Source organism: Paramacrobiotus metropolitanus, unplaced genomic scaffold (assembly GCF_019649055.1).
Source record: "Paramacrobiotus metropolitanus isolate TYO unplaced genomic scaffold, Prichtersi_v1.0 Parri_scaffold0000132, whole genome shotgun sequence".
Taxonomy (NCBI): Eukaryota; Metazoa; Tardigrada; class Eutardigrada; order Parachela; family Macrobiotidae; genus Paramacrobiotus; species Paramacrobiotus metropolitanus.
The window spans coordinates 143,310-164,713 of record NW_026570352.1 but is presented as its reverse complement, the minus strand read 5'-3'; the positions used below and the strand labels follow the sequence as shown (position 1 = coordinate 164,713).

Genomic DNA, 21,404 nt, shown 5'->3' with positions numbered 1-21,404 from the left:
TTGGAATTACGATTTCCGAGTGGAAGATTTTTTACGAGTCGAAGTCTAACATAATACATGAAGTCTGCAAGTAGCGATAATCGAATTGTTCACTTGTTATAGAGAAATTTTTCAGGCGTTCGACCGACCCGTCTAGTGCCGAGCAGCAGCAGCAGCAGTACTTGTGGAGTTCTTTTTGGCATATCGATTTCAGACGCAATGTGCAGCGTGTACCCCCGCTCTCACGACACTTACGCGTGGAACGCGGTGGACGTGCGCGCCAGCGACGGCTCGCTGCAGCACGGCCGCGTCATCAACGCCCTGAATAACGGCTTGATCGTCGACTTCGAGTGCCCCGGCCGAAACGCTGCATTCGTCAATCCGGACCTGGTAGCCGTGCGCGCCAGCTGTCATTCCCTGGGGTACACCTTCGATGGCACACTGGACTCGGCTTGGCACTTCAACAACGCAGCGTTTCCCCCTGGTGACGATGAGCCCAGGGTGGAGATTTTGGCGCGGACCAGTGCGGACCGCCCATGGACATGGCACGCGACAGAACCGTTATATAGTCAACTGTTCTGGCAGCGCTATGTGTTTGTGGAGATGCAGCTGGATGCCGGCGTGAAAAGACGCCTGATGCGGGCACAACCTGTGCGCCTACCGGAGTCCGCTGACGCTCCTGACAGTAGCGAGGGTCGCATCGGGATGTACGCCTTCGTGACTCGCGCTTTCATGCTGCCTGAGGACTACTGGGGCGGTGAGTGCGTGAGCGCGGCTCTGTGGGACGCCTGGAAGCAGGCCGTGGAGGCGTCAGAGTACGCCGTGTGGCCTGTTTGCCTCATGGGCAGGACGCTGGTGTACTTGCAAGAACTGATAAAGTCACCATTGGAAGATGAACACCTGGTAAGCCTCTCGCGCTCGGTACCATTCTGGCATAGGGTATTTCGGGACTACGGTAATCACAATGCTGGTCACATACGCTACACGAGTCATGATGATTATCAGAAAAACCAGCCGCACATCGGCACTTGAACACTGTTTGCACAATGCAAACTCTCACTCTCCAAAAATCAGCAAAACTGGTTCTGATAGCGCGTAGCACATAGAAATTTTTCCTGTTTTTTTTCGCATTGCCCGTTTGCCGAAATATCTTACGCCAAAATGATCGGGCACGCGTGGCTCGGTGGTATTTCTAATCTTTGCATTGCCCGGCTTTTTACAGCAGCGACTAATCACCGAGGCTAGGAACCGACTCACGCAGGTGCCGTGCGAATCGCTGCCGTTATACAAGCCGTCTGGAGTCGTTGATGCACTTGACGGTGCCGGTCAGATGGAAATGTTTTGCGCCTTGCCAGCTGCAATATTCCGCCAAATCTTGGACATGCTGGACAGTGTGCACCGGGCCCAGTGTTGCCGAGTTTGTCCGCTGTGGGACTCTCTTATCGGAACGGAACAGCGGGTAATCTGGGTGTCGTTCTCCCACCAGCGCCTCGTCGATGAGGACGGAATCGCCACGACGCCCAACGAGACCGAGTGGTACCGATCGGCGTACCTCGTAGGCATGTGTTTGTGGAAATGCCTGACGTCGATCACCAAAATCATCATCATGGGTAATGCGTCGCATCAGCAGCCGGACAATGCGGCTCTGTCCGACTGCTTCGATCTGATCGACAGCGTCCTGATCGAGCAAGATCTCGATGAAAATAATAACATAACGGTTATTGTAAACAAGTTCTACTGGGATCTGGGTAACTGCCTGGACGAAGATATGCATGGCGCGGCGGCGGCGGTGGCCAGGGTGGTGTGGAAGGACGGGACTTTCAGTGGTCCCGGCGAACACTTCCGCCACGAGTCGATAAAGTATGCTGTCAGCTGTTTGAGCGCCGAACCAGTGGATGTGGACGGTGAGCCCGTTCGCGTCCACATGAATCTCAGTGACGTGCTGGAAAGGGGTCTGACGGTGGATTGTCGTGAAGCGCGGCTGCAGTTGAAGGATTGGTTGGCTGATGTGGCCTCGCAGGAGCCGGAGTCCTCGGACCGTCAGCGGATCGACACGGTAGGCCGACTTGTAATTCCCCTTTGACATACGGTCGCATTCCACAATTTTTGGCATAGATTCTGAACGCTATATAGTAATTCTAAATCATGACACTACGTACTAACTGATTTTCCATGATTTGTGTCGCCAGGTGCTGATTTCTTGCCAGGAGAGCGATCCGCGGGTTGTTTCCAAATTCGGCAAGATGCAGTGGAGCGTAGATACTGTGCAGGGTCAGGATCTGGACAAGCTGACCAAATTGACGTTGTGCGCACTACAGCGCGAAATGATTCGTGGCAACTGCACGCAATGCGATTCAGCTTCCAGCTAACCCCAGGGTGGACATGATGGGTCCCCAGTGGGTAGCATGCGTACACCCATTTTAGTTTATCGTCGGTGCCGGAAGTGGAGTGACTGTGGACGACGGCGTGTTCTCACTTTTTCATGGCAGTGATTGCTCGTTTTATTTTCTCGCCTTCTGTGTGACGAACAGTGAGAAGTAACAGCAGCTGAAAGTGTGACAGCGAACTGCGCAGGGGAAAAATATGGTACGAATTGTAAATACGGTATGCGGCCATCTTGAAGAACGGAACTGGCATGAACGTGATTCTGAATTTCAGCTTCTTCGTTTACTGTTATTCTGCCGGGAAGTTGTTTGACAATTCGGGAGTAAATAATTTATCTACCATTACACAAATTTAAGAGAATGTTAAAAAATGCTAACAACAGAAGCTAGAAGCCAGTTAACAGGTTCTAAATTAATTCGTGTCAAATCTACAAAACGTGTTCGGTATCAAAGCAATAAAGCTTCCTCCTCTTTGAGGTAATCAGCGCTAATGCTGAGTATTGTATTAGATAAGCGCTAATGTGTAATCAAAGTCGCATCCCGGAAAAGTGATTAGATTACCACAGGAATCAACTGAGGAGTGCGAGAAAGTGACATTTCGACCGGGTGAAACGGCGCAAATTGGCACCAGGTGGTATCAGGCTAGGATTGAGGCCTTAGATTTAGGCCCTTGGCTAGATGGGGCTTTTCTTTGGATCCGAAGATGTTCTTAATGGCCTTCTGTACAGATTTTCCCGGTAAGCTGGAATGATAGATTAGCGGATTGAGCAGTTTCATATCGATAACGCGCAGTGTTGACTTTTAGCATACGAATGTGTGGCTGTCTTTTTGTCGTGAGGTTCCAAGCTTTTGTCATGAGAACAATCCGTGCGTTGTTGGCACTTGTTGCCGAATTCGGCAAGATGCAGTGGAGCGTGGATACTGTGCAGTGTCAGGACCTGGACAAGGCTGACCAAATTGACGTTGCGCGCTCCGCAGCGCGAAATACCTCGCGGCAACTGCACGCAGTCCTATTCAGCTTCGGGCTAACCCATCATGTCCCCACTAGCATGCATACATCCCATCCTAGTTTATTTTCGGTGCCTGAAGTGGAGTGACTGTGGAGTCCACATTGTGGACGGCAGAGTGTTTTTACTTTCCATTGCAATGATTGCTCATTTTGCTTTTCCATCTTCTGTGTGATAAACACTGAGAGACAATAGCAGCAGAAAGTGTGACAACGAATTGGACAGGATAAAAATATGGTACGAGCAGTAAATATGTGGCTTTCTCGAAAAACAAAACCGGAATGATCGTGATTCTAAAATTCTGCTTTCGTCGTTTATTTGTGTTGTGCCGGGAAGCTGTATAACAATCCGGGAGTGAAAAATCACTATTTATCTACCATTACACAAAATCAGGAGAATATTCTAAATTTGCTAACATCAGCAGCTGTAACCCGTAGAAATTCACCTGGCTCATTCGGTTATTAGATTCTAAAGTTAATTCGTGTGAAGGAGAACATTGGTACGGTATCAAAGCATCCTCCTCTTTAAGACTTCCATACAAGAACATTGGTTCGGTATCAAAGCATCCTCCTCTTTAAGTAATGTATGTGAATTAGCGCTAACGGGTGATCATAGTCGCATCCCGGAGAGTGATTACATCACCATAGGAACTATTTAAACAGTGCGCGAAAGTAACGTTTCGACCGGGTGAAATGGCGCAATTGGGTGCCAGGTGGTACCATTTTGGAATATGTTTGCGGGCTAGGACTTTTCTTTGACAGCGAAAAATGCTCGTAATGGCTTTCTGCATAGCCCGCCCTCTACCTTGGATCGGATTAGGGTTACTCTAACTTGGACTTGGACCACTTCTTGGATTACATATCAAGTTTTTGGTAGTTTTTCTGTACCTGTAGTACAAACAGGGCTTGGTTAAAGGTAAATTGCGGCGCCATGATAGATACCTAAATCCGATGACAGGAATTGTTGTTTTGAATGCATGTTGATTGTAAACTGTTTCCGCTCACCGGTCAATGCGTTATCACTGTCGCTACTAACGATCATTTCATAAACAACAACCGCTCCATCCTGTTATGATTGACCGGATACGTAACACCGAAAAAAGCCCTGATCGTCATCAGTACAGGCACCGGAGATGAGCAGATCAGAGCCATTAAATAAACGGTAGCGTTGTTCCAACCACACCTGGCGGCTTCCGGCAAATAACTATACGTGTCTCTTGTGTAAGTCAAAACGTTCCCAGCTAACCGGATTGTGTATATCATCGGTCGGCACAATAAAGCGTAACACCTTCTCCAGATATTACTGTGACGCGAATGGGCGTATGTTACAGCGAGGGCAATTGCATTGACAGTGACTGTACCGATTTATAGCTGAGTCATGACAGAAAACTGTAATTCCGAAAACAGCTGCTCATTTCGACTTTTCCGATCCTAATTAAATAGACCCATAAATATGCCGAAACAGATCCGCTAAGTCGATTAAATAGTTATTCGTTAATCATTCATAGCAAGAAGGAACGAGTATGATTGCAATTTTCAGCTGCACGAGGAATTATTGACCAAGGAATGCAGAATAATAATAAATAACTGCAGATTACGCTGAACAGTGATTACATACACTTGAGAACCGAGAGGAGGCTTATTGCATTATTTTCTTAATAATTTCATGCATGAATTCACGTATCCAGAGAAATTCTTAACTGTTGTACGTGCTGGGTTGAGATTAATGTGCTGTAGTATCTGTAGTGTAGTTAGCATCTGCAAATCCACGGAACGTCTTTGTATGTCTCTGTCAACGCCCAGAGCCGAAGAATTATCACTTCGTGTATGGCTGTCCATAAGCCACACCACATCAATGTTTGTGCGTCGGCTTTCTAATTTGTTGTAAATCCGACTTAAAACTGATTAAACCGAAACGTACATTCACGCGAAGATCTACCAGACTTAAAAAGGCGAATTCTACATATGTGGAGCGCATCAAGGTCGTGGATCCGATTATTTGCTTTAATAACATATTATTAGGCAATGGCCATCGAAATGGCATAAAGCGCCAACGCGGACACACTGTTTTACAGTTAAAAATAAATAACCGCTTAATTTATCGGCTACATTGATTACCAAAGTTCTACATATACATTTACCGGTTTTCGTACATCTTTTTTCTTATGCATCAAGTGCCGGTACCCATGGGAAGCGAGGAACTCAGTTAAGGAAAACTACCCTACCGCCACTAGAGTAGTTCTCAACTTCTCATAGCCTTGTGCATCTGTGCTAACTGCTCAAGTTAAATTATAGTGTTTTGCATCTTGAAACATAAAATTGGTGCGTCGTTAGACAGTTAGCAGCGGGATATTTAGTTTTACTGACAATTTGCCTGCCGACTATTGGTCATATAACTGCTCGTTGCCATAAACCATTACTTAATTTTTGAGCTCCCAAAAGTCGCACAACCAAGTATCCCGTAATGAAACGGCTGCGCAACGAATTGTCTGGAAACGAATTGCGTAGGTGGCACATATACCCCGCGACGGAATGTCCCGCGATCACTTGGGCGGTCACGCATACAGCTACGAATGTCAAAACCAGGCAGGAGCGAACTTAGCGTCGGGATATGTACTATCACCGGTAGCATTACGTGTCATACACTCTGTCAACAGCTTAGACAACGGCGCCGTCTAACATGAAACCGGGGAAAATCTGTCTGTGTATGTTATGAATCGGTAAAAATTTAACATAACAGAAACTCTAATGGCAGTTGGCATACATGCTGGGCAACAAGGGATTCTCCGGCGTAAACTCCTTTACTGCATCTCTGCTGCCTGTGTTCCATGTCGACCCGCAGGTGGCCTTAACCGTCACTGACCACGGTTTCGTTCCGAACAGATTGCCAAAGCGTGTGGCCCATTCGCTCCGCTTTACAAACCAACCGGCCAAGTCCTTCATGTCACAACACGTACAGTCCGCTTTATCCCGACACACTGGATTGTGCTGGATATCAAGGGTCACATCGCCATACTGCCGGACATCAAATGTGTCGACGACCTCCTTTGGAACGGATGACAAGCGGCTGTGGTTCAAAGATAATTTTGTGATGTTCATGAGAAATAACGACCCGCTCCGTCGCAGCGTGTGCAAGGGTGGATTCTGCGCATCGGCTTCCAGTAATCTCTGTTAAACGAAAGATACAAAGATCGGCAAAAATGATTTTACTGGGATGTAGTAGTTAATTTCAGATTACCAATGTTTTGGCCACCGTTTTCAAAACACTCCAGTCCAACGTCTGCAAAGCATTGCCGCCCATCCTTAGGATTTCCAGGTCCACAAGGGGCTCGAAAGTGTCAGTTTCAATGGCACTGATGTCGTTGTTGCGAACGTCCAGTTCCCCAAGGCGAGTAAAACGGCGCAGGAAATGACGATCCAGTGTGCCGATTTTGGAATAATGTACCCGCAGATCGTGAAGGCTGGGTACTTCTGCCAGCAGGACGTCAATAGGCGCTCGACCGCCTCCTTCTGCCTGGAAGCCAATCAGCGTCACATGCCACAACCCGAAGCGGTGCGAAAGGGCGGTGGCACCGGGACCAATGGTGTTGCAGTAGGTGCGATTGGTACTGGTGGGGCAGTCGAGGATGAGTGTATTGACGTCGTTATAGATTCGGCTGGTGTTGGAGTACAAGGTTTCTATACGGAAATTCCCTGGGATATATAAATCGGCATGGCTGCACGTTAGTTTATAAGGACCGGAATAGTGGCAGAGAGGGTGCGGGAAATATGGTGCCGTCTGGGGATCACCGGGTCGTGTGCGCCAGCCGCAAATTAATTTTATTAGTAGGATGAGCAGCAGGAAGTACCGCATTCTCTACAACGACGGTTACATTACAAACAGTCCTCACAGTGGAGGCAACACAAAAGCTATGGTCAAGACACAAAGCGGCAGTTTAAATCCCATACGGAGCAGCATTCAAGACTGCAGGCGCAAGGCTTGTTCAGTTCCATATAAAGCAGCACAACATCACCTAAAAATTACCTTTGATTTTTGGATTCCGGTGGTTCAGCGTTCTACTCACGATTTATTGGCTTAAATGTAGAATAAGGTCTTGTAAGGTCTGCGGCCCAACTTCAGTAGCAATGAGAATGGCTAAGTCATTCACAGATATACTCGTACAATCATGTACAGACTACCGTTAAAGTACTAGCTTGTATGTGACTCGTGAGCACATTGGCTTGTAGAGAACGCGTGGTTTCGGGTGCTTCTGTTGAAAGCGGTGTACTGCAATATTACAGTACATTACAGCACTCGCTTCCTACGGTTTCCAGTAACATCAAGTTCCCACGCGCTATCGTTGATCATCCAGGCAAGCATGGTTGTCGGCTTACAAACGGTAACCGCCACGATTTAAAGATGTTTTATCTCTGTGTACTCCTCACTCAGTGCTATCTGAGTAAACATCTGTGGCTGATTACAATCGTACCCTGCTGCAGAGAGGCTCAGCGCAAAAAAAAGTTTAGTGATATGACTCTTTAGAGCATTTAGGATTTATAGACTAGGATACACACTAATTAAAATAATCTCTATTTAAACCATAATATTATAGAATACAGAAACCGGAAGTAACATTAACAGCTGCTGTTTTTTGTTAGCCGTTGCCTTTACTATCTGTCATTTGACTCTTTCCGTGGGTAACCATTTCGCCATATAACACACAATGGTGTACAGAGGTGTCCTCTGTATGGCTTTATAGCTAGCCTCAATAATAAAAAGCAGTTTTTGGAAAAATGTAACTGAAGTATGACAAATCACAATAACTGTTGGTATATATGCCAAGGTGTTTTTCTCCATACTCGTAGTGAATTCACTCATGAAAATACGATGAACTGAATAAATGACGTCATGTCACTACAGTTTGCAGCTATTTTCGTACAACACACTGTACGAAAATACGGCAATTTGAGGTCCGACTACAGGTACTCAATTCTATACCATGCTGACCATTCTCAAGCTAGCACTTGCAGTTCTGTTTCATCGTTTCACGTTTGCTTTCGAAATGGCAGTCACTGTAGTCAGTGTATACTAAATTACCGTAGGCCAAAATGGCAAAATCACCGTAAACTATTCTACAAATTTTCTAGCGCCGAAGTGGTAGTTAAATTAAGTTGTGACCTTTTATATCGTTCCACATGAATCTCAGTGATACGCTGGAAAAAGGTTTGACTCTTGATTCTTGCAACGCTCGACTGCAGCTGAAGGAATGGTTAGCTCATGTGGCCCAACAAGATGCGGGTTCCGTGGATCGTCAGCAAATCGACACGGTAAGCCGATCTGTGTGTGACCTGCCATTGAATTCGGTCGAAGGAAATTCGTCGACCCAACTGGAGCGTCACCAGTCGAACGTACTCGATGCTGACACTTTGCGAACGTTCAAAATTCGCGTTTTACTGAGCCGTCGTTTTGTCGAAATGTGCGTACAGAACACGGAATCAAGTTTAAACTGTTCCATCAACCAACGCAGTAAACTTTCTTGGATTTCTCAATTTTCTTGCGTTTGCGGGTTTTCTGTATATCGATAACGCACCAAACTGACCGTGAGGATGCGAATCTAACTGTTACTTTTGTCGTCAGCTTCTAAGCCCCTTTCCGAAGAACGATGCATGTGTTTTACGAATTCGGGAAGATGCAGCGGACAGCGGATGCTGTGCAGTGTGCAGAGTCGAAATCAGGGCAAGTTGACCAAATTGACGTCGTGCGCTCTGCAGCGCAAAATGGCTCGCGGCAACTGCATGCAGGCCCGATTCCGCTTCCGGCTAACCCGTCACGTCCCCACTAGCATGCACAGTCCCCATTTTAACATATCTTCGGTGCCTGAAGTGGAGCGACTGTGGACGGCAGTGTGTTTTACTTTGTCATTGCAACGATTTCTCATTCTATCGCTTTTGCCTTTTGTGTGATGAACAGTGAAGTAACAGCAATTGAAAATGTGACAACGAATTGGGCAGGGGGAAAGTATGGTACGAGTACCAAACATGTGGCTAGATCGAAAAAGTGAACCGGCATGATCATAATTCAGAAATTCAGTTTCCTTCATTTATTTGTGTTGCTTCGGGAAGCTGGAGCGAAAAATCTCTGTTTATCTACCGTTACACAAATTCCGAAGGAAATTCCAAAACAGGAAATTCCGAAGGAAATTCTACAACAGCAGCTAATGATACCTACCCGTACAAATTCACTAGGTCGTCAGACGGTTCTAAATTAATAGTGCGAAGTCGAAAACAATGTTCGCTATCAAAGCATCCTCGTCTTTAAGTATTGTATCCAAATGTGCACAAATGGTTGATCCTAGTCACATCCCGGATTAGATTACCACAAGAGTTACTAAAATAGTGCGCGAAAGTGACGTTTAGACCGCGTGAAATGGTGCAAATTGGCACCAGGTGCTATAATTTTGGAACATCTTTGCGGGCTAGGGCTTTATCTTTGACAGCGAAAAATGTTCTTGATGGCTTTCTGTATTCCCTTTAAGCTGGAATGATAGATTAGCGGATTAAGCACGCAACTTCCGTACTGCAAACAGGTGACAACAGCAAACAAAGTGTCGTTCCAGTAATCATTAAAATCCACCGCCAAATAGAAAATTATTGCCGGGATGCAGCACACCAGAACACACAAAGCCATTAGTGCAAACAATTTGTACATCCTTCTTTCCGTGGTTTGTGGAGAGGGTGCGTTTCCATGAAGTGCCTGTTTATTGAATTTATTTGCGTTCACCGGAATTAGCACGGTATCGTTAGTTCCCGCTCCAGGCAAATTGTGTACTAGCGTTGCATGGGCTTAAAAGATCAGAAAGTGAACGGTCATTAAAGAAATAATCGTAAAATATCCACAAAAATGTACCATGAGTTCCTTAAACAAAACCCGACGCTTTTCAGACATGTGCTTTTTGTATGCTTGAGCAAACATGCTGTACTAAATATCATGAATCGGTATCAACTTTTCACTGTATGACGCTTACCGGCGGTGCTTAATCCTCCAGCTGGAAGAACTTGCTTGTGCGGTGAGCGCAGTGAACGTTGGAAAATCTTCGGGAATATTGCCACATAACTTAATACGACAATAACCGGTGGAAAGTCGTACGCTAGGAACTCAAAAGTTAGTGAATAAGAGCGCTGGGCATAATAATTAACGGAACACGGTAAGGTCAGGGGGTTGTACCAGAGTGAATCCATGACAATGTACGGTGTAATTAACACAACCAGGAACAGCCACATTCCAGCGCACGTTACGCAGGTAGTCTTAACTGAGCGAACATTCCGATAGAAAACTGGGGTAAAAACTGACAGCAATCGGTCGATACTGACCAACGCGACCGAGTAACCAGCGCCAATCAACAGCAGATGGTCAAGGAAATTGTAGTATGGACAGTATGCCGCGCTGGATGTCGGGGACAGCGTGAACCACACGAAACCGGTCATGCCAAAGATGGCTAGGCCGCAGTCGCACAACGAGACGTTCAAGAGATAATACGTAAAGGGATTCCGTACAGCGGCATCTTTAGCGAAAGCAGCTATAAAAAGAAAGTTATAACCGATGGTACTTACGCAGATAACCAGCACGACTGTTATAAAAGCGTATGGTGTGGAGCTTTCTGGAGAGTACGTTGCGTTTTGAACGGTCATCGTCGAGCGGTTTACATTCAGATGAGCTGGATCGTTCATGGCTGAAACCACGTTACTTGTTCCCAAAGTACAGTTTTTAGACAAATGCAGAATCTGTCTTGATTTCTGTGTAAATGATCATTAAAAGTAAGGGAATGTAAGCAGGTGCGACATTATTAATCTGCAACCTCGTTGAAAATACCGTAATCGGTAAGCCGCATATCCGTGGACGTGTTGCATTTGATGAAGCATATTTCCTGCAGCTGTCCTCCGTTATGGAAAGCAGGTGGTCCATGCCTAATGTGTGTACTCTGTAGTTGGCCATGCGCAGTGGACATTGCGGGATTAGATTTTTGGAATTAATCAATTATGTACACAGCGAAGGAGAAGGTGAAATAATCCACAAGAGGCTCGAGTCATCATTTTCAAAAAAGCCGTTAATTTTTTTCTATTAACATTGAGCTTGCACGCGTTTTAGTAGTCAGTCCAAACCGGATGCAAATCTTTTCTTCAACATTGGCTTATAAATGTCCGGCTATTATAGTACTTATTGTAGTGCGAACGATTATAGTATGTTTTAAAAGGACGCTTTTTGGGAGACATACTGCGTTTTTTTAGAACTCACCATTATTCCGCCAAAACTGTGAAGTCTGTGGGTGCGCAGTGCTGCTGCATTATTATTCTGTAGAATACATAGATCGGAAGCATTTTAGGCTTAAAAATATCACGACAAGGTCGCCACCAACAGAACTATTATGGAAATATTAGACCCCGTTAAAACAAAGCAAATGCGCTAAAAGCAAAGCAAAGCAAATGCGTTAAAGCAAATGCGTTTCTCTGACATGTGTACTCATACTTTAAGATGTCGCGGAGATCCGACGTTTGCTACAAGGTACAGATAGCTACAAGCAAGTGGTCCAAACTGGATTAACAATATTAATATTGTTACCTTAATTTCGTACCACATGGTAACCACATTGAAGTATTAACAAAAACGTCAGAATAAATATGCTGGCGTTTTTATTAGGAAGGGTGATCACAATCTTTTGCACAGTTTATTGTAGAACCCTGCAGATTTAAATACGTCCAAATGCGATGTACAGTATTACACAAGCGTCTTTTGCAGAGTTTTAAGCCTTCATATCTTCCCTGGAGGGATATCGAAAATGCGATTACTTCACATACGGTTCGAAGAATACCTTTCGGTTTACTGCCAAACAGTGGTGCAAACTACATAAATTCAAAAAATGTCTTTCTGCTTAAACTGGTAAAGTGCTGTTGTTGTACAGCACCCTTTCAATTTACAAGGACCAGATGTTCTTAATTATGTGATCTTTTGACTTACAAAACTCAAATTAATTTCTTTATTCTGAGTTCTGACTAACAAATTCAAGTTCGGAGCCTGAGGAAAAGTGTTTGACAATTATTCGTAACTGATGAGTATAGTTTCTTTTGCCACGGTCGTGTAACGAAAAGATGGTACGGTTGTTTCGCAATTACTTACTGTGTAAAACACCATTACGGGAGTGTTGGAAGCGTGTGCTTGACATTCGATAGGCACAAAACTACCGGCGCGAGTATTCCAACGAAACTGCTGTATTACAATACTGCGACCCGGAAAACCACAGCTATGACAAACAGTCCGTCTGGTAAGACGCAGTGTGGTAAAACCACCTGAGCGGAAATCCGGATGCACTTCATAGCACTAAAATGTGTCTACAGCAATTGTCTACAGTGATTACGCAATTTGGCTGCGTTGCGGTTATACAATAACCGTAAAAAACACAAGCGCATTTTTTAGTTATTGACTTATTGTGATAATATGTGTGAACCTATGGTGTCAGATTCAATGCCAATGTTAATTGCTGGTAAATGCTAATGTGAATTGTTGATATGGGTTAAAATTTAAGGGATTGCGTGTTTTACCGCAGTTTCTCCAGGATCCTCAAGTGCTAGAGAAGGCTGTGGTCACTGGTTACTGAAGAGTGGAAAAAATGAATAGGCGATTACAACAGAAAGGCAGTTTTAAAGGTGGTAGCGCATCAATCAGCAAGAATAATATAGTGCGTTGTAGTCGGATGTCGTCCTAATGCGTTCGTAGTTTCCCCGTTGTATTCCAAATAATCGCCATACTTTCTATTTTTGCTTACGACACAACGACTCGACCCATGGCGTTTAATAACACTTCCACTATAAGAGGGGATCCTTTTACAATGGACACCAGAAACAACGTCATTATGGTGCTCATTGTAGCGAATATAGCTCCATTCCATCTCCTGTACACACTGTTGTTTGCATCGGTGTTTTTATCTGCGAAAAGACTAATTACCCCCTTTAACATCTGTATTATCAACATTTTGCTGTTGTACGTCATCAGTGCAGGTCTTCATTCCATAACGCACTGGCACTTGATTACAATATACCATAACTGGACAGTACGTTGATTCGTAGGTATATAACGTGGTGCGTTGCGGTTAGGTATGCAGTGACCGCAAAAAAACGCAAGTAGGCGTTCTTAGTTATTTGATAACATGTGTGAACCTTTGGTGTCTATGCACATATTTGCGATCTCTCCAGATGGATCGTTACTCCCGCTGCCGGCGCCGGGCACATTCTGCTGGCGATTAACCGGATCTGGGCGGTGACCTTTTTCGGTCCTACCGCCTTAAAAACAACCGGATCGTGGCCGTGGTGTCGTATGTGCCGATGCACATGATAGCGGGTGGTACTCGATTACCGAATTTTATTTTCAGTGTGCTAACGCCGTCTCAAAACGGCAGCGTTTGCCGACAATCAGAGGAAATCTATCCGGCTCTGCTCCTTACAGTGCGCGCTACCTTTCCACGGCCACTTAGGTGGTTATATTTGAATCGCTGCCGTATGTCATGATAATGCGACGGATTCAAGTTCGTCGTACCGTCTCCGTAACACCGCATACGCTCAATATAGAATTAGATAAATTATGTACGTGCTTCCTTTTAACGTGTACTGCGTGGAAAAGTGCATGTGTGCGCATTGAATATGCCCCTTCTGCACACTGCCTGTTCATTTTATCATAAAATTTTTATTAAACCACGACTGATCGACAGGCTGACGCCCAACCAATTGTTCAGAAAATGCTTGAGTAGGCAGTAGTCATAAAAAGTTGAAGTGCGAGCGCGGGCAGTCAATTATTCAGTAATATTCGTGGTTAGCATTTAATACATTCCATGCAAGAACAAAGTGGTTACCGCAATGGAGCAAGTAACAAGACCGGTGGCAAAAAAAACTTATTCTGATGTTTACATCCCCGTCTACGTCCAGACAACCGTCGACCAGCTTTTGCAGTGTTGTGGGATAACGGCGAACGCTATCAGATTTTGCACTTCTTCCTTCTCTTGTTTATTGCATCCGTAAACCTAGCGGTGCATGTTACTGTGGCAGAAAACGTGAGAACATACGCTCACCATCTCAACACGAGCTTCGAAACAACTCAATGTTATCGATCAAAGTTTCCAGGATAATGCAGAAACCGGTTACGTCAACAAGAGCAGCAAAAGATCCTCCAGCTAGAAGGCATAACAAGTTTCTAAACAAAGATATCAAACAAAAATCATCAAGGAACTGCCGAACCTACCAGGAAACATTGCAGTTGTTACTAAAGCGTGATATGAGTAGCGCTTTTGCTTTGATGTTTTCTTTGTAAAGACAGCCAACAGAAAAACCAATATCAGCAGTCAATCGTTCTCCGCATATATGCTTAAATTTTGTTGAATTTATAGGATTCAGTTATCAGTTTGCCGCAAAACCACTTCCGCAATGCATCCATCCCCACTTAAGATGACTTCCTTCCTACTTTTTTTGGTTTTTGATTTTGTCAGAGGTGTGTACATACCGGATGTAGCGTTGGTTCAGTTTTATCTATGGGGCGATAAGACGCCAACCAGTCTGCAGTTCGCAGCTCCCGTGATGGCTAAGGGAGAGGACGATCTCGCACCGTACAAGGATTTTCTGAATATAACCAGTGTCCTCATCTACGACCGCAATGTGACGACGTGCGACGGGATAAACCAAAAAGCAGCATTCTGGGCTACTCGTTATTATTTCCATGAGGCGGTCGGAAATCCAGTTATGGCATTTTTTAGCCCCGGTAATATTCAGGAATAATATTTCAAATTTTCAATGCCATGCCTGATGTTAGAAAATTGTTGTTTCGTATAGGATGCTCTTCTGCAGCGTCATCTCTGGCTGCTCTGGCAAGATGTAAGCTGCATATAAAATACAACATATAACATTGCACTCGATAAAAAGCCAGATTTACGTTTGAACTTTGAGCTGCTCACAATTTTAACCACTTTTGCTAAGTCTTATTAATGGATTTTGTTGTATACCGGCGAGTTGACGCACCTAAAGCCATACAAATACTTATGGTTATGCACTAATAACAAGCGTGTATTTTTTTGCAGCTTTTAATAAACCGATGCTGGCTACGTGAGTATTTGAAGTACTCGTGAAAAAAGAATCTGACCGTGGATAAATCTTTATCTTGGATACGTTTGTAAAAACCGGGTTTGGTTTAGCGGTTAGTTCGCAGTAAATCTGAGCTGCTATCTTTCTTTTTAGCACATGGGGAGACGATTCTACTTTTTCCAATAAGAGGCGTTTCCCAACACTAGCCAATTTCTCTCCGTATATCGACTACAGTCTGAGCATGTTCATATTCAGACTGCTAAATCACTTCAACTACAACACTGTGGGGATATTGTGTGATGATGCCAACGACAATTTGTCCCTTTATATTCCAATGTGCTCAAATGTGTTCGATTCACTTCGTCTAACGTATAATTTCAGCGCGAGCCGGTTTTACGTGAATGCGACAGACGAAAACAATGTGAAACATTATCTTGAGGAGATTAGAGCTGTAGCTCGGGGTGAGCAAAGTGATTTCATGTCCGCTCATCCTTCTCTGCTCTATTAGGAGTTGTGAATCTTTTGTGCAGTTGTCATCATTATTGCCCACGGTGACCGGATTCGTTCAATCATGGTAAAACCATCGCCGCAACATTGTGATTGATTACTGTTGTGATAAAGGCGTTTGATGCATTTTCAGCTGGCAGCATCCGATAAGCAGATGACGGGGGGCGATTATGTGAGTACATCGTGCTGAATTTAATTGCATTATGAAAGCTGTTACAAGCATGCAGACACAGTGCTCCAGCTGTGCACCCTAGTTTCCGCTAACAACCTCAAAACGTGTTGAATTGCAGGTTTATTTCACAGTTGAGCTATTTCCAAGCGCAAGATATTTCGGCAGTATTGCCTGGAATACCGGTGATGCCGATGAGCGTGATGCGGTAAGGATGAACTGGAAGAAAGGTCATCTGCAGTTGTTGACTTTTCAGCTTTCAAACATTGTCGCTGCAAAGATCTTTTGCGCAACAACTAGTATAATTTAGCCCCTTCATTACTCTTCAGGATGCCCGAACCGCCTTCCGTTCCCTCTTCAAAATATCTCTCCGCAGTCCGGATGCCACGCCTGAATACCGTAATGTTACTGATGAAATAAAAATGCTGTCAAAAACAAGATTTAACTATACATACGCCCCTGGAGAAGACGTAAGCTGAACTGAAACAAATCAACAAAATGCGATGATTTTTGTCATCTCACCGGTCAATCAAAAGCATACAGCAAGAATACGTTAATGACCTACGTGTTCTGTTGCCTAAAAGGTCAATCCATTCGCCATGGCGTACTATTACGCCCTCGCTGTATACGCGCAGGTAATGCATTGCGCCAACCTGTCTGCTTTCAACAACATTGCAGTTATTAGTGTTAATTAAAGACGGTTGTTGGAGTTTGCAGTCGACTGACACATTTATGGCAGCAAAAGCACCAAACTGAAGATATTTATTGTGTTTCTAGCGATTATGTTGCCCTTTCAGAAAGGGCCTTTCTGATAAATCGAACACATGCCTTGTAGGTGCTAAACCAAACCATAGCGTTTGGAGAAAATCCAAATGACGGAGCTAATACGAGCAGAACCATGAGGAATCGCACTTTCACCATATTAGGACATGATATCACCATTAACGATAACTGCGATCGCGAGGCGGATTGGACACTCCACCAAATGGATGCTGAAACTGGAATGTTTATGGTACATTAAAACCTACTCGTACCCTGAGACCATTGCTTGAACGGCGATTTTGCTGGAATCTTTTTAGAGCAGCAGAAATTATCAAAAGGAATACGTTGTTCGTTTATCGCTAAACGTTTTGTTAACTGTGCTTCAAACATATGTAATTAAAATTAATTTTTTAGCCTGTGTTGGAGTATCCTGCCAAGCGTAAAGTCCTGGAACCTTCTCGTGACCCAGTGGAGCACAGCGTCCGCGAGATTGTTTGGTACAAGCGTGATAGTCCGCCTCCTAACGAACCGAAATGCGGCTATCGTGGAGTAAAACCGGCATGCAAACCTACAGGTATGTGTACCAAAACTACTTAAGTCATATCAATTAGGTAACGCGGTACTCTCAATTTAATTGGCTTTCAGAGCAGCGTTACCAATACGAGCAGCTGGTGGCCGCTGTCGTGAACTTGTTTGAAGTGATCAGAGGAATGATGGCATAATTCTACTGTCTGGCTTATCACTTCCTTGGATTTCAAGGAAAATAATTTCTTCATTTAATGAAGTTTGTAAAACAGCGGGAAAAAAAGGTGAAAGGCTCCACAAGAGGTTCAACATTAACGTTCAAAAAAGCAATCGATTTTTCTTCGATTAACTTTGAGCTTGCACAACGCTTTCGTTAATATATACCGGGCGCAAGCCTTCTCTTCAACATATTATATAGGCGTGTAAATTGTCTGACTCTTTTAGTTTCGTTTTAAAAGAGCAATTTTTAAGAAAAACATTCTTTTTTTATAACTTGGCATTATTCATAACTGTGAAGTCTGCGTGTGCGTACTATAATACGCAGAATACAGAGACCGGAAGTAGCCCCGACAGCTGGACATGTATAAGTTTCGTTAATAATTTGCAAAGTTTCGTTGTTTTTTGTTAATCGCTTCATTTGCTATCTGCCATCTAACTCGTTCCGCGTAAAACCATTTCGCCCTATAACATGCGAGTGCTTTAAAAATTAATGCTTTAGTTAGCTTCACGTACAGATACTATACAATTTCAAACTATGTATGAGAAATATATTTCGTTTTGCTGATACAGTAGTATGGCTACCAAGTACTTTTAGAAAATATTTTCATCAGTTTCACCAGTGAACGTCTACCCACACTGGCCATGCACCAGAAAAAAATTCGGTAATAAACCCCTGCAAACTTCTTTCGACGTTTGGGGAAGATATACTTCGCTCCTGGTTGGCGATACCCTGGGTTGAGGTTTATAGTGGCCGTGGCAGTACGTGGACGCATGACAGAATAAACGCTTATCACATCGGAGATGGCCAGTAAAATATACGACCACTTCCTGATCCAATCTTTCGCCGTCATTTAAACCGAAACAGGGTTAACTGACACACTGCTTTACATCGATGACTTCGACTAGCACCTATTAGATCCTGACTGTCAGTGATAAAATATGGATGTGCACGACGAGCTGTGCAAAATCATACCGGCACCTGCAGATATCGTGTGTACCGTACAATTGATGATCGACGCCAAAACCAATCAATAAAACAACGTCGAAAGTCCGTAATCGGCTTACTCGGTTAATTACGGTCAAACCATATCCAGCCCATGATACAAAAATTAAGACGGACCGTACAATCAGCTCCTGTCGCACGTAATCACTTAGTAGACCATATGCAACCGGATCGAATGATAGAGATGCTTTGTGGATGTTCCGGGTTGCTGGGTTTGCCATGCTCGTTTTCGGTGTATTCGCAGTACACGAAACGTTAGTCGATAATTACGATAATTAACTTACAAGTTGGCCTTTCCGGAGCATTCGACTCAAGGAAATGTTACACGACAGGTTAATTAGAGCCAAAATTGTGATGGACAGTTGCACTTAAAGCAAGAGTCGCTTTTGGTTTTTTCGTCCAAAGCTCGTACGTATTCTCCAAGCGTACTTTTATCGCTCGAATGATAACCGCTCAAAAAACACATAATGTAAAAGCACATACCGTATTACTTACATACTGTATCTGTACAGAGTACGGCTTGTGAGCGCAAGAAATACTTACTGTACCGATAGCTACCAGTTTGCCGTAGGTGTGTGCTGCAGTTTGTGTCTCACTTCACAGCCTAATTAAATGCCATAAAAGTTAGTCTGAAAAACTGAACCCCCCAACCCCCCCCCCCCTCCAGTACAAGCCCAATCCCGTAACTGGAGCCTTGAGGTGATCGAGATATTTGTAACCTTCTAAATCGATAATTACGGTAAGTTTGGGTATGGTCCGTCTCACGCTAAGTGGAAGTGTGGAGCTGCATTTTTATGTGCTAATAGTTATTGTATTACAGTGAAGTTTTTCATACATGAACTGACCCAAATAGTGTATACATCGAAAAGTAAAACGTAGATTAACCTTTCACTGCAGTTCATAAATCGGGCTTACCTTTTTTATTCTTTCGATAAGGTGCAGTATGAGGTCAGGCAATGTAATATAAATCTGAACCATTTTAAGCACTTCCTTTATCCTTTAGTTATTGAGACGTTGGGAGAATTTGGCCCCGCTCTGACTGAACTGTTACATTTCATGGCTGCCGTAAAAATTCGAGACTTAACTAAAGAAGTGCGTTCTATCTGTACTACGTACTTTCCTTAACCAGCGCTTTAGTCTCGCCGTTGTTAAAGGAAATGCTACGGCTGTTTTAAGCACGTTACCTTTTAAGTTTTAACCCAAGAGAAGATAGAGATTTTGGTTGTTTTTTTAATGTTTAAATTTTGACTATCAAGTAGTGTACCGCCGCTTGCAATCATTATTGTCTGGTGGCTTTTGCCTATTAAAGTAACAATTTTAAGTAGCATTACGCGAAGGCATTTTTTTGTTATAGTGATGGCCTTTGCCCAATAAAGGCAAAAGAAATGAACAGTACTTACGATTAGTATTCAATATATTCTTATTCTAATTTCAGCGCATTGCTTTTGGTGGGAATTTTCAGCTTTTTATTATTCATTATAGTACTACTGGAAATCTAACATCACGCGGGAATACCAAGGAACTACACAAACGTCATAAAAACTATAACTCACAGAAAACAATTTATTCCAATAAAACATAATTATATTAAACCATGTTGTACGGGACAATAAAGCGTACGCCGTTAGGAACGTTGAAGCTGCTGTTAGTGCAGTGATGTTAAGTTGCAAACCGGCTCTTGGCAAAGACTATCTGTAAGTTAGTCCCATCCGCCACCATCGCCGCGACCGTACCAACCGCCGCCAAAACCACCTCCATACCAGCCCCCATCACGGCCGTCCGGTGCGGCCTGGGCTCCCCCGAAGAATAGTCCTACAAAACGATACAGTCGTACTACAAAATGGACACAACGCTTAATCTGTGCTCGCAATACAGTTTATCAAGACGGATAATTACATATTACCTACAATCCTTCTGAATAATACAAATATGCCGGGCTTCAACCATCGACAGCTCTAATAACGACTCAGAATTCTGTGCAAATGAAAAAGCCAACGCGGTATGAATTTACGGGATCTACGGTATGCCACTACTGAATGCTTGGAGACAGATTCCATGATAAAAAATTTTGAGGGTTGCGGCATTGCGCAGTGAAACATTGCGCAGTGCAACAGAAAATTTAGTAGCATCACACTCCACGCACACTTGCGTTAAAACATAATATAATATTACGGGACTGTCAACGGTTTACCTAGAAAAATAGATGATACTGATACAGATAGACGTTAATACCAAGTTTACGTTTTATTTCGGTACCATTTCATTTAAAAATAACAGCGCAAGTAGAACGGTTTTATTTACGAGTATGGAATTACGAAAAAAATTACAATCGAAACTTTACATATACGCGATGAAATTACAGACAAGTACTATATTATAGTATTATACAGCACAAGTATTATAACCGAGCAGCGCTATATGCATAAAGCAGGCATAATGAAGAACTGCACTGTACATGTATAACGCAACTTACCTAGTAACATCAACACAGCCAACACAAGTATTTCTTCCAGCTTCAACATTTTCCTTCCGTGTAATTCAACTTGTATACCCGCAAAAACATTTACACAGGGAGGCATACCGCGACGTTCAGGGTCTTATATACGCTTTGACCGGGTGGTCTTGAGAAAACGAAAATTGTCCTGGTCATCCTGATTCGTTGTGTCCCACATGGATATGTCAGCTGAATTTCAGTTAAGTCTGAAGTATTCCCACTTGGTGTACAGTATATACCGGCGGAATTTCGGTTTGGAT

General features: G+C 43.8%; 3 protein-coding genes and 1 long non-coding RNA gene across 6 annotated transcripts; 2 read left to right on the top strand and 2 right to left on the bottom strand.

The window, feature by feature from the left end:
* Positions 1–6: 6 nt before the first annotated feature.
* Positions 7–2,485, top strand: LOC129598922 (uncharacterized). Of its 2 annotated transcripts, none has more exons than XM_055497010.1 (3): positions 7–882; positions 1,205–2,035; positions 2,169–2,485. In XM_055497010.1, exons 1-3 carry the CDS (start codon positions 199–201, stop codon positions 2,346–2,348), a joined length of 1,695 nt encoding a protein of 564 aa, XP_055352985.1. In that variant the 5' UTR covers positions 7–198; the 3' UTR covers positions 2,349–2,485. The 2 variants fall into 2 exon arrangements, with proteins under 2 accessions (XP_055352985.1, XP_055352984.1); XM_055497009.1 differs by having other exon boundaries at positions 1,202–2,035.
* A 3,083-nt stretch (positions 2,486–5,568) lies between these two features.
* LOC129598904 (uncharacterized) lies at positions 5,569–7,554 on the bottom strand. Of its 2 annotated transcripts, XM_055496994.1 has the most exons (3): positions 7,394–7,553; positions 6,608–7,225; positions 5,569–6,537 (listed from the first exon to the last, which is right to left on the bottom strand). In XM_055496994.1, the coding sequence occupies exons 2-3, from the start codon at positions 7,220–7,222 to the stop codon at positions 6,115–6,117; spliced, it is 1,038 nt and encodes a 345-aa protein (XP_055352969.1). In that variant the 5' UTR covers positions 7,223–7,225; positions 7,394–7,553; the 3' UTR covers positions 5,569–6,114. The 2 variants fall into 2 exon arrangements, with proteins under 2 accessions (XP_055352969.1, XP_055352968.1); XM_055496993.1 differs by having other exon boundaries at positions 6,608–7,554.
* A 7,114-nt stretch (positions 7,555–14,668) lies between these two features.
* LOC129598906 (atrial natriuretic peptide receptor 1-like) lies at positions 14,669–18,030 on the top strand. Its single transcript, XM_055496995.1, has 12 exons — positions 14,669–15,145; positions 15,217–15,258; positions 15,462–15,486; positions 15,619–15,926; positions 15,996–16,039; positions 16,106–16,144; positions 16,263–16,349; positions 16,471–16,611; positions 16,726–16,776; positions 16,977–17,153; positions 17,318–17,477; positions 17,549–18,030. Exons 1-12 carry the CDS (start codon positions 14,815–14,817, stop codon positions 17,623–17,625), a joined length of 1,482 nt encoding a protein of 493 aa, XP_055352970.1. The 5' UTR covers positions 14,669–14,814; the 3' UTR covers positions 17,626–18,030.
* A 2,063-nt stretch (positions 18,031–20,093) lies between these two features.
* On the bottom strand, positions 20,094–21,306 carry LOC129598920 (uncharacterized). Its single transcript, XR_008691840.1, has 2 exons — positions 21,124–21,306; positions 20,094–20,462 (listed from the first exon to the last, which is right to left on the bottom strand). It is a non-coding gene; the product is annotated as an uncharacterized LOC129598920 (long non-coding RNA).
* Between the last annotated feature and the right edge of the window lie 98 nt (positions 21,307–21,404).

Bases quoted from the DNA above. Each gene is read 5' to 3' on its own strand.
- LOC129598922 (XM_055497009.1), top strand. From the start codon at position 199: ATGTGCAGCGTGTACCCCCGCTCTCACGACACTTACGCGTGGAACGCG. The intron at 883-1,201 runs GTAAGCCTCTCG...GGCTTTTTACAG, and splicing joins CATTGGAAGATGAACACCTG to CAGCGACTAATCACCGAGGC. The intron at 2,036-2,168 runs GTAGGCCGACTT...TTGTGTCGCCAG, and splicing joins ACCGTCAGCGGATCGACACG to GTGCTGATTTCTTGCCAGGA.
- LOC129598904 (XM_055496993.1), bottom strand. From the start codon at position 7,222: ATGCGGTACTTCCTGCTGCTCATCCTACTAATAAAATTAATTTGCGGC. The intron at 6,538-6,607 runs GTAATCTGAAAT...TTCGTTTAACAG, and splicing joins AAACGGTGGCCAAAACATTG to AGATTACTGGAAGCCGATGC.
- LOC129598906 (XM_055496995.1), top strand. From the start codon at position 14,815: ATGCATCCATCCCCACTTAAGATGACTTCCTTCCTACTTTTTTTGGTT. The intron at 16,350-16,470 runs GTAAGGATGAAC...ATTACTCTTCAG, and splicing joins ATGCCGATGAGCGTGATGCG to GATGCCCGAACCGCCTTCCG. The intron at 16,612-16,725 runs GTAAGCTGAACT...GTTGCCTAAAAG, and splicing joins CATACGCCCCTGGAGAAGAC to GTCAATCCATTCGCCATGGC.